This window comes from Mus musculus, chromosome 16 (genome assembly GCF_000001635.26).
Source record: "Mus musculus strain C57BL/6J chromosome 16, GRCm38.p6 C57BL/6J".
Taxonomy (NCBI): Eukaryota; Metazoa; Chordata; class Mammalia; order Rodentia; family Muridae; genus Mus; species Mus musculus.
Genome location: NC_000082.6, coordinates 18,256,421 through 18,269,000, shown reverse-complemented (window position 1 = coordinate 18,269,000; position 12,580 = coordinate 18,256,421). Strand labels below are relative to the sequence as shown.

Sequence of the window (12,580 nt, the reverse complement as noted above, 5' to 3'; positions counted from 1 at the left end):
CTAGCCTCATCCCCACTCCTATCCTTGTGTGTTTGTGTGTGTGTGTGTTTGTTTTGAGACCGTGTTTCACATGTAGCCTTGCTGTCCCAGAACTCTTTATATAGATCAGGCTGACCTCTACCTCCTAGAGATCCACTTTCCTCTGTCTCCCAGTGCTGGGATTAAAGGCGTATGTCATCAGTGGCTAAGAACATTTACTATTCTTGCAAAGAACCCAAGTTTGGACCTAAACATTGGGTGGGTTACAACCATTGGTACTTTCCGTTCCAGGGGATTCAATACAAATGTAATTAAAAATGATAAAAATAAATGATAAAAAATAATAAAAGTAGAAGCTGGAGAGATTGTTGAATGTTTGAGCACTTGAATTTGGTTTTCCCACCCCCCCCATCCCTCATTCTAGATCTGATGCTCTTTTCCGCCTTCATGGTCACTGTACACGTGCGGTACACAGACATGCATGAGGTTAAATCACTCATACATACAAATACTTCTTTTTTTTTTTTTTTGAGAAAGAATATTAAACTCAGAAGGAAACTCAAGAACAATGTATGTTTTGGTATTACAAAGAGTGGGATTGGGCAGGCAAGCTAGAGATCTTACCAGCTACCAGTAGGAGGGGCTAAAGGACAAACAGGCAGAACAAGTGAGGACAAGGCATGCCAGTAGAAAAGAGCTTGGTGATGGGGACTTTTGTCCTTTGTAGGATGTTTGTCTGTCTGTGTGTTCGTTTCTAGCTGCCTGTCGGTGTCAGAAGTTAATAACTGGTGTTTACTTAACTCCTATTTCCTTTTAGAGACAAGGCCTCACTGTGTAGTTGTCTTGGTTGTTATGGATCTCATTATATTCAGTATGTATCAAAGACTGAGAATGAATGCCTATCTGTTACTATCAGTTTTCCTTCTAGGAATTGTCATTGATTTTGTGTGTGCGCATACATACAGACTTATGCTCATGGTGTGTGTGTGTACATGTGGAGGCCAGAGGACAGTTTGATGAAGTTAGCTCCCTCATCACTTTGGTTCCAGGGATAACTAGGTGTGGCAAAGCACCTTTACTACTGAGGCATCTTGCTGGCACTTCCTTTGGGCCAGTTTAAAATCCTGCTACTGGTTTATCTTTAACCTGCAGTGTGTTACAAACAACTGTGGATCTTTGCCACTGAAACACCTGTGCTGGTATATTTATGCTCTAACAGTAGAAGGCCAGCTCTTAAAAATGATTTATTGGCAGCTTGGAGATGGTCTCATTTTAAATTTAAAACAAAACAGAAAAATACATTTTTTTACATTAATTTTTTTATTTTAATTTTTAAGATGGATTTTATTTGTCTGTGTGTCTGCCATGTGAGTGCAGGTACCCAGGAGGCCAGAACCCCTGGAGCTGGACTCACAGGCAGCTTTAAGCTGCCCAACATGGATCCTGGGAAATTAATTCAGGTCCTCTAGAAGAGCTGTAAGCACTGTTAACTGCTGAGCCACCTCTCCAGCCCTGGATGCATTGTGTGGGTACATGCATGCCACTGCACACATGTAGAGTTCAGAGGACCATTATATAGATTCCAAGGATTGAACTCAGGTTTTCAAACATGGCAGTAAGTACCTTCACCCACTGAGCTCGCTCCTTCCCTCCCTCCCTCCCTCCCTCCCTCCCTCCCTCCCTTCCTTCCTTCCTTCCTTCCTTCCTTCCTTCCTTCCTTCCTTGTTGGTGTTCTTTTGTTTTTGTTTTCAAGACATGGTTTCTTTCTATAGCCCTGGCTGTCTTAGAACTCTGTAGAGCAGGCTAGCCTCAAACTCAGATATCAGACTGCCTCTGTTTCCCAAGAGCTGGGATTAAAGACATGCACCACCACTGCCCGGCTTGTTTTTTATTTTATTTTATTTTTTTTTAAAGATTTATTTGTTAATTTTATGCAAATGAGTACACTGTATGAGTACACTCTTCAGACACCCCAGAAGAGGGCATCAGATCCTATTACAGATGGTTGTAAGCCATCATATGGTTGCTGGGAATTGAACTCAGGACCTCTGGAAGAGCAGTCAGTGCTCTTAACTGCTGAGCCATCTCTCCAGCCCACCAGTCCTATTTTTATTATAGTTACTTACACATATGTATCTGTATGTTTGTGGGGTGTGGGGGCTGCCTACAGTGACAAGAAGAAGGTGTTGAATCCCTTTGGAGCTTTAGTTAGACAGTTATGAGTTACCCAACATGGGTGCTAGGATCCAATTTGGGTCCCTGGAAGAGCAGTGCTCTTAATTGTTAAGCCATCTTTCCAGCCTCTAGGCATGATTTTAATTTTGTGATGTGTGTTTATGTCTGTGTGTGTAGACCACAGATCATCATTGAATGTCATTTCTCAGATACTGTCCATCTTGTTTTTTGACATAGGATCTCTTGCCTGGGCTGCTACTTACCAGTTAGACTAAGATGGCCAGCCAGTATGCCCTGTCTGTACTGGAACTCATTCTGTAGATCAGAATGGCCTCAAACTCAGAGAGATCCACTTATTCCTGCCTCTCAAGTGCTGGAGTTAAAAGTGTGTGTTATGTGTAGTCCCCCAGCTCCCATTAAAGTCATGCCACCACTAAGCCTGCCAGTTATGATTGGTAATTGGAAGTCTCAGGAATAGTTTCTATTTCTTGCTCTTTCCCCATATAGGACCATCTATACTTAACAATCTGTATCTCACAGAGCACAGCAGGACAACCAAAGTTAGTTATTGCTGTTACTATTTTTTTTTTTACTGGTGGTACTATAACAGAGTATCAAACTGGACAAATTAAGTCACAGAAATTTAGTTGCCTTGGTTTTGGAGGTCAGAAGTGCAAAATAGTGTCAGGTTTGTTAGTTTCTTCTAGATACTGCCAGAGGCATCTGGTTTCTGGGATGGTTATCCTCACCTTTATGCTTTTCTTTAAAGGAATCTCTGAATTTTCTGTTTGTGAAGAATGACTTTTGAATAGGACTGAGTCCTCACATAGGGCCCACTTACCCATGTACTTAACTCACTTACTGAGGTACTAAGGGGTGAGAGTTCAACTTGTACATTTTGGAGCAGTTTATAGTTCAGCTTATAATAATATTTTTGCCAGATAATAATTGCAAAGTGTCTGTATTCTCGAGTCTTAATTTATCTGTATTTTTTGTAACGTGTCTATTAAGTTAGTTCATTTAGATTAGCTGATCATTGGTCAGTGATTTCCCTGAAGTAGTAGTAGGCCTTTGTTTTTGCTAGTAGTTGGTGGTTTTTATTACACACAGATCCTGCTCACATTTTAATCTTAGATTGTCCCACTGTAGTGAGTAATCCTTTGGCTTTATTTTGTTTCTACCATGTAAGTACAACTTACTGTTTGTGAATTGATTTTTTATCTTTCCACTTTGCTGAATTCATGTATTCTGTAAATTTTTTGGATCATCTTTTGTGGTGCTTAATAAGAAGTGTTCCGTCCCCTATAGGCTCAGATATTTAGTCCTCAGTTGGTAGTATGATTTGGAGAGATTTTGAGTTCATAGCCTTGCCTACTTCCAGTCTACTTTTTCTGCTTCATGCTTGTGTTTGAGATATGATCTTTTAGCTTTCCTGTTCCTGCCACTATTCTTGTCACTTACTACCATGTCCCCCTGTCATGATAGACTCTACCTATCTGGAATTGTAAGCCCCAATAAATTCTTTATTCCATAAGTTGCTTTTGGTCATTGTGTTTTAACATAGCAACAGAAAAGTAATTCATCTGTGTATAGGATTGTGTTGACTACGGTCTCTTATCTTGCCAGTCTGGATGTCTTAACCTAATTGTTCTGGCTATTGTTGACTAGAAATGGAGATAGTAAAGGTTTTTGTTCCTCATTTCAAAGGGTAACATCCAGTTCTTTTTTTTTTTTTTTTTTTTTTTTAAAGATTTATTTATTTATTATATGTAAGTACATTGTAGCTGTCTTCAGACACACCAGAAGAGGGAGTCAGATCTCGTTACGGATGGTTGTGAGCCACCATGTGGTTGCTGGGATTTGAACTCTGGACCTTCGGAAGAGCAGACGGGTGCTCCAACCCACTGAGCCATCTCACCAGCCCAACATCCAGTTCTTACTACTGAGTGTGATGTTGTTTGTGGTGTGCTCATAGTAATTCTATTGGGTTTGTAAAAAAGATTTATTTATTATACATATGTACACTGTAGCTGACTTCAGATGCACCAGAAGAGGGCACAGATCTCATTACAGATGGTTGTGAACCATCATGTGGTTGCTGGGATTTGAACTCGGGATCTTCGTAAGATCAGTCAGTGCTCTTACCTGCTGAGCCCTCTCTCTCTCCCCCTCCCCCCTTCCCCCATCTCTCTCTCTCTCTCTCTCTCTCTCTCTCTCTCTCTCTCTCTCTCTCTCACACACACACACACACACACACACTCCGTTGATCATTTTTAACCTGAAATGCTGTTTTATTTCTGTCAGATGTCTTTTTTTTGTACCATTTCTATGATATTATTTATGGTTTGATATTTTTATTTAATTTTTTGTATAATTATATTGATTCTTCTAAAGCATGCATCCCTGAAATAGTCCTACTAGTTATGGTATATATTCCTTTCTTTGGCAAAGTATGTATTCTTTTGTATTGATAGTTTCCATTTATTGATTGTGTGTGTTCACATGTGTCTGTCTGTCTGTCTGTCTGCTGTGTGTGTATGCATATGAGGAGTATTTTTTATTAAGTGTGTGTATGTGTGTGAGCACATGTGCTATAAAAGACTCGAGGAAATCAGAGAACAGCTTTGTTCTTTGTTCTAGGGATTAAATTCAGATTGCCAGGCTTGCTCAGCAAATACTTTCTTCATTAAGCCATCTTGCCTGCTTCTTGTTTGTTTGTTTTTGATAGGGATTCACTATGTAGTACTAACTAGCCTGTCTATGCAAATCAGACTGGCCTTGATCTTGCTAAGTCCACCAAGGCTGGCCTTGAACTCACAGAAGTCTACCATCTGAGTGCTCTATTAAAGGTGTGTTCTGCCAAGATCAGTGTGTTACTTGTTTTTGACAGACTCTAGGTACATAGCACAGGCTGGCATGGAATTCAGGATTCTCTTGCTTTATTCTCCTAAATGATGGGGATATAGGCGCACACCACTATGATACTTTCTTTCTTTATTTATTTTTTTGGTTTTTCAAGACAGGGTTTCTCTGTATAGCCCTGGCTGTCCTGGACCTCACTCTGTAGACCAGGCTCCCAGTCTGGGCTTCTAAGCACACAGAGAGCTCAGGCCCTCCTGAATCCAGCTCTAACACTCTAGGTGCCCAAACGGCCTAACACAGCTCTAGGTTTAGCCATCCCCAGCCTCCGCCACACATGTCCTTTTGAAAAGTGGATTCTCCTGGCCTGGAGGAAGCCTTTGGACCCATCCTAACACCAAACCCAGCTTAGCACTGTACCACAGAGAGAGATACACAAACCAGCACAAGGCCGGGAGGGTTCCCGGGAAAGGAGCTCACTCTCCCATCCTACCTCCAGGGAGTTCATCCCAAATCTCACACCCTGCCTACCCCAGTCTGTTCTAGAAAAGCCTGGATGTCTGCTGGGCCAATTACTCTCTTGGTGAGTGGGAAGGAGCCCCTGGTCCTTCAGCCCTTGGGCTCCCCTTCTTTTTTTGTTTTTTTCTGGTTTTTCGAGACAGGGTTTCTCTGTATAGCCCTGGCTGTCCTGGAACTCACTCTGTAGACCAGGCTGGCCTCGAACTCAGAGATCTACCTGCCTCTGCCTCCCAAGTGCTGGGAATGATACTCTTAATAATTTTCCCATCTGTGTTTGCAAGGATTACTATTGTGTAGGTTTTGATCGGTTTGGTTTTTGTACTTTGTCCTGGTGTTAATATGCTATAGGTAGCATTATAAACTAAGCTATGAAGTATTCTCTTTGAATTTGTATAGAATTGATATTTTTCCTCCTTAAAATGTGGAGTGGTCATTATCAGTGAAATCATATGGACTTCAAGTTTTCTTAGTGGGATAGTTTATAACCACAAATTTGGCTGACTTGAGTGGATGTTGCTGAAGGCTGTTTCAGAAGTCTGATTTTCAAGATACTGTTCCTCAGTATCTAGATTATAGTTTTTCTGGTTTGAGGGGTTGGATGTTTTGTTTTTTACATTGGGGGGAGGTGGGGATGCAGGGCACTGAGACAGGGTTTCTCTGTGTAGCCCTGGCTGTCCTGGAACTCACTCTGTAGACCAGACTGACCCTGAACTCAGAGATCTGCCTGCCTCTGCCTCCCGAGTACTGGGGTTAAAGACATGTGTCAGCATCACCCAACCTAGATTGTAGTTCTTCATGGGTTGTCCATGAGCACCTTTTGCTTCTTTGTCATCTTTGGCTCTGGGCACTCCAGTCTCCTAGGCTGTCTTTCAGAAATACAAATGATTATCTGTAGGTCACTTTACCATTTGATTGCACTTGAGAGAGACTCCACAGAGATGCTTGCTGTGGGCTTTATGCTCAGATTTTTATACCAGACACAGACATCTTTGTGTTTCTGAGTGTATGTTCTCCAGTGAGTATGCTCAGGTTCTTCCAGGACAGAGTTTGGGTTGCAGGTAAGCTGGCCATCTGTCTTCTGTGCCCAGATGGTCAGGTACTAACAGCTGGGTAGAACAGGGTTATATAAGCTAAACATAGCACATGTTGCTAATCAGTTGGCTTCCTTACTGGTTCTTGTAGGTAGTTCCAGGGTCTAACTCCTTTCCCTTCATTTGAGGGCAGAGGCATCTTTTTTTTTTTTTGGTTTTTGTTTTTTCGAGACAGTTTCTCTGTATAGCCCTGGCTGTCCTGGAACTCACTTTGTTGACCAGGCTGGCCTTGAACTCAGAAATCCGCCTGCCTCTGTCTCCACCTGCTGGGATTAAAGGCCTGTGCTACCACGCCCAGCTAGAGGCATCATTTGATTCCTGTTTGAAGACAGCCAAACCGCAACAGTTAGCATTCGTGATTATCAGTCTTGGCTGGACTCTTCATGTAAGAATTTCGTCTACACTGTTGTCACTGGAGCAGTACAAACACAGAGAAAAGCTGTTCGTATGTCATTCTAGAGAGGTCTTTTTTAAAATTTATTTATTATTATACATAAGTACACTGTAGCTGAAGAGGATGTCAGATTTCATTATGGGTGTTTATAAGCCAGCATGTGGTTGCTGGGATTTGAACTCAGAACCTTTGCAGGAGCAGTCAGTGCTCTTACCCACTGAGCCATCTCACCAGCCTCCTCTAGAGAGATCTTGACTTAAGTTTATTCATGTTACCCAAGGTCTGGATTCTGAGGCTCTGCAGACTGTTGCAGACCTGTTGGGCTGGTGAGAGACTTTTCCCTCTCAGCAGATCCTCTGACTGGTGGGCCCCATTGTTTCATGTTTGTTTCAAGCTCTTTGTTCCTATTTGCTTGTCAACTGATAAGTTAATCTTTGCTCTTAAGTTTCCTGGATATACTGGTTTGGGTTGTGCTATGTCTCTGAAAAGGATCCATTGAGGGCTAATCTCTAGTACCTGAGAATATGGCCTTACTTTGGAGATCAGGTTGTTATAGGTATAATTTATTGACATGTGGTTGAATAATTGTGACTGGTTTTCCAGAGGGGAGAAACAAAGAAAACATACTCAGTAGAGATTGACTTGCTGCTCTCATAAGTCAAAGGAGCTAAGTCATCAAAAGTTGGATCTTCCCATGTAGTCTCTGCAGGGGGGAATAGAGCTTTGCTGACTACCTTGAATTTGAGAGGAGATACTGTGATTGCTAAAAGTAACCCAGTTTGTGGTACAGATATATATTGCTTAAATGATTTACTTATGGAAACCATATAGAGTGTATCTACACAAACTAGGATGACTCTGTTGCTAGGCTCTAAAATCTTATGGGACTTTCTTTGAGTATGTGATCCACCATCAACTGGTAGATTTATCAGTGCTTGACTGTACTGTTTCTGCAGCCTGTCCCAGAGGTAGTCTGTGTATAGAGTAAGCTGAGCTGTTTAGCAATCTTCTGTTCACTGAGTACAGGGTCAGTCAGGGATCAAGGCAGGGATCTGTTAGCTACTCAATTCTTTTTTTTTTTTTTTTTTTAAGATTTATTTATTTATTATATGTAAGTACACTGTAGCTGTCTTCAGACACTCCAGAAGAGGGCATCAGATTTCGTTATGGATGGTTGTGAGCCACCATGTGGTTGCTGGGATTTGAACTCGGGACCTTCAGAAGAGCAGTTGGCGCTCTTAACCACTGAGCCATCTCGCCAGCCCGCTACTCAATTCTTACCCTTTATCCTTTGTCCCATGCATTTCATGACTGCTCCTCCTATCCCTAGCCTACTTGAGCTTTTCTGTGCAAAATTTCTCTCCCTGCATGTCTTACTTTTCTATTGCTCTGACAAAATGCTATGACCAAGGCAACTTAGAGAAGAGTTCATTGGGGCTTACAATTTCAGAGGGTTTAATCCACAACCATCATAATGAGAGGCATGGTGGCAGGTAGGCATGGTGTTTAAGAAGTAGCTAAGGGCTCACATGCCATCCACAAGCAGGAGACTGGGAGAGGTAAGAGAGAAAGAATCTAACTAGGAATGGACTTTTGAAACCTTTAAAGCCCACTCTTGTGACATATACTCTTTTTTTTCATTTGTTTTTTTTTTGTTTTTTGTTTTTTGTTTTTTTTTTTTTGGTTTTTTTCGAGACAGGGTTTCTCTGTGTAGTGTAGCCTTGGCTGTCCTGAAACTCACTTTGTAGACTAGGCTGGCCTCAAACTCAGAAATCCGCCTGCCTCTGCCTCCCGAGTGCTGGGATTAAAGGCGTGCGCCACCACTGCCCAGCTCACAGCCACATTTTCTCATCCTTCCCAAATAGTTCCATCAGGGATATCTGGAATATGGCATGCTTTATTGAGATCATGAAAGAAAGATGTTCATTGAGGGAAACACAGTGTGGCAGGACTCTAAAGGTATGGACCTGCTTGGGATTCACAAACATGTGCTTTGTGTTTTAGTATTTTAACCACATCAGTATTGAGGATTCACGAGTCTATGAGCTGACAAGCAAGGCTGGGCTGTTGTCTCCATATCAGATCCTCCATGAGTGCCTTAAAAGGTAGGGTAAGCTGCACTTCTATTAAGAATCAGGTCACAGAAGCTCTGGGTTACTGAAATTAGTGTGTGGAGAGCCTTCCATAGTCTGCTGAACATCTAGGGAGGGGTTTGAGTTTTCTTTGGAGAACTATTAATAGACTTGTTCGTATAGTAGCCCTCTCCAGAAGTTACTGTGTATAAGCATCATTCAGTAATGTCTTGTCATCTTTGTTTTCTCCTAAAAGAAACCATGGAATGGGTGACACATCCATCAAGTTTGAAGTGGTTCCTGGGAAAAACCAGAAGAGTGAATATGTTATGGCATGCGGCAAACACACAGTGCGCGGGTGGTGTAAGAATCTGTCTTCTCCCCTGATTCCCTAATAGACTGGCATGCTTTCAGAGGACTGCTAGGATATGGCTAGCATTTTCTGATATGAGGGCTTGGTCTGCTACTACTGTTCTAACAGTCATTCTAAGCACAAATTTTGTGTGTTGGCCATCACACCTTCATCTGAAACTAGATAGGTGGTTATCCTCCTTACATTCTCCCTCCTGTTCCATTGTTACTATTACTTATAACCAGTCTATCTCTGGTGGGATAAGGGGACTGCTTTCCTGAGGAGCTGACTGGTGTGCATCCTGATGGCTATCCATCTATCTACACTCCTATAGGTGGTCTCTAGGTACCACCTTCCTCTGCTTTTGCATCTGACATAGTTGCTTAGTAAAAGCCATTATAAAGTTAAGCATGGTGGAGAATTTAAGTAGTTCCAGCAGGAGAATTATGTGAAGATGTGAGTTCAACATTAGCTTGAACAACATAGTGAGACCTTGTTTCTAAAGAAATAAAAAACAAAACTATAAAATAAAATACTGAAACTACTATAAGTGAAGATTAGTGAGTGAGTGCGCGTGTGTGTGTGCGCGTGCGTGCGTGTGCACATGCATATATATGCATATATACATACACACACATACACACATGCATATATATATATATATATATATATATATATATATATATATATATATATATATATATGTAAAATACATAGAAGACCTTGGGAAATTACATGCTCACATTCAGACCTGGATGTTTCCTATACCTATGACTATTGCTGCACCATATAAACTCTAGTCCCCACAGAAGTAGGCTGGTGAGAAGTTCTGGAGAAGGCTGAGTGAATCTGAGCAGTAGTGATCTCTCAGCATGGAGAGCTCTCCTGGCTCAGAGTATCCTGTATATGGAGGCCCCACCCAGAGACTTACCTTCAGGAGCTGTAAACTTTAGGAGGCCTTGTAGCTGGTACTCTTTGTGTTGTAGGAAAGTGAGGTAGAGTGGGCTGGTGGAGGGAAGGAAATTTTGTTGTCTTACAAGTCCTTACTTGCATCTCCTAAAAGCTGCCCAATAGGATGGTTGGTACCTGGGTCAAGATCTCAGGACTCAGGACTGAGTCATGGTGTCCAGCACAGTAGCAAAGCACTGTCTACCTTCTTGTGGAATGGCCTGCATGGGCTCCCTAGGTACCCAGGAAAGGTTCTCCTGTCTTCTCACTTTTGTTTTTCCTCCTCATAGGTAAGAATAAACGAGTTGGGAAACAATTAGCATCTCAGAAAATCCTTCAGCTACTGCACCCACATGTCAAGAACTGGGGTTCCTTACTACGCATGTATGGTCGTGAGAGCAGCAAAATGGTCAAGCAGGTAACCAGACTGTCACATCTTTTGGCAGTTGCTCTGCTTCCCTGTTTTTGCTTTGGCTTGGGGCTTGCTGTCAAGGTCAGGCTTGGCAGCACTACTTTTAATTATGACTGTCTCTGCTGTGCTGTGCTGTGCTATGGAAGTGATTGTGCAAGCCAAGGGTGGGAGTACCCAAGCCACATTTTCCTCATGAATCTGCCAGGCAGTTAAGTATGAACCATTAGGGAGCAGTCCTAGACTATCAGGCCTGACACAAACCAGACAGTAGATGCAGGCAGTGAACACTACCTGATGTTGAATTGTGTGAAGGCTTGCAAACCAGCCCTTTGGCAGTCCTCAAGACTGTATCCTTGTTTAGTTGAAGGTTCTCAGTGACTTAAAGAATATGGGTATTATCTGTTTTGTTTCTGAGGGTTTTGCCCAGATCTCAGAATTTAAATAAGTCTAAACCTAATGGGTATGGGAAGTAATGGGAAATTATGTTGGGTAGTGATGGAACTCAGCTGTATCACAAGCATTTTTTTACATTTTCCCCTAATATATGCCGAAACTACCTGGATCATCAGGATCTCATTGTTTAAACGAGTACAGGTAGAGACCCTGAAGTCTGTGCTCTGGACCCTTGAGCTACCCTGCCTTGAGCTGAGCTAATAGTCTAGAGCAACGAAGCACCCCTTCAGATTCTCCAAGACTCAAACTTGTCCCTGTCCTTGCTCAAGGCAGGAGGAGTCCAGGAGCCACATGGAGAACGTAAATAATATAAGAGTACTTCTTTTTTCTGATTCCTCTCCCTCCTACTGCTGGGGATCATACATGGGGCTTTGTACAGGCCAAACAAGGACTGAGTTGCATCTTCAGCCTGAAAAGAAGCATTTTTCATGAGTTGAAATGTAGGTACCGTGTAGGTACGTAGTCTGGGACTGAGACAGAGGGAACGTTGCTGCAACCATGGACAGAGGTTTCCTTCAACTGGAGAGTGAATGGCCCTTGTCTGGCACAGGAGTTCTGGCATTCTAAGACATAGTGAGCATCCTTACTGTGGCCTCCAAGCCAAGAAGGGAAGAGAACCAAAGAGAACAGCTGGGCAGACTGTTTTGGTTGTGTTATGTCTCAGTTGGCTTCAGCCACTGTCAGAGGGTTCCTGGCATAGTGAGTACTTGACTTTCATACTCAGCTAGTAAACACACAGAGGTGTGATCATGGAGGAAGGAAGGAACTGTCTGGGAGACCAGGGAGCACAGGGCTGTGCTTATACCCTATATTTATATGTCAGCTGCAAATGCTTTATCACAGGTAGGCCACTGGTGTGGACTTGTGCCTTGCCAAGCCCTTGCACTCTTGATTTGGGTGGATACTGCTACTTGAGCATACTGCTACTTGGCAGTTCTGAGAGCAGGCTTTGGGTCCCTAGGAGACCTCTGACAAGAGTGTGATAGAGCTACAGCAGTATGCCAAGAAGAACAGGCCCAACCTTCACATCCTGAGCAAGCTACAAGAAGAGATGAAGAGGCTGGCTGCAGAGCGGGTAATTATCTCCCCCTTCCTCACCCCTTCCCCAGGCCACTTGCCTCCCTACCCCCTAAACTCCCCATTTACCCCTGTATTATTTCTGCACATATCATAGTTACTGAACCATCAGAATTGCTGGATTAGCCCTTCCTTGTAGTTAGATCCTAGGAGCCTGTTTCTGATCCCTAACTCTAGAGATGTCAGTTAATACTTCTTCCAGGTAAGGTTGGCCTTTTTTTAAGTTCTAGCACAGTTGGTGCTTTCCTA

The 12,580-nt window shown here is 42.6% G+C and overlaps 1 protein-coding gene across 6 annotated transcripts in view; it reads left to right on the top strand.

Annotated features, from left to right (window-relative positions):
• The window catches only part of Dgcr8 (DGCR8, microprocessor complex subunit), a 35,304-nt gene that overhangs the window by 20,251 nt on the left and 2,473 nt on the right, over positions 1-12,580 (top strand). For all 6 annotated transcript variants that reach the window (XM_006522795.3, XM_030249352.1, XM_030249354.1 and 3 more), the window contains 4 exons: positions 9,022-9,122; positions 9,346-9,452; positions 10,680-10,807; positions 12,216-12,329. In XM_006522795.3, the coding sequence (XP_006522858.1) occupies positions 9,022-9,122; positions 9,346-9,452; positions 10,680-10,807; positions 12,216-12,329 (450 nt within the window). The remainder of the gene's footprint in view (positions 1-9,021; positions 9,123-9,345; positions 9,453-10,679; positions 10,808-12,215; positions 12,330-12,580) is intronic.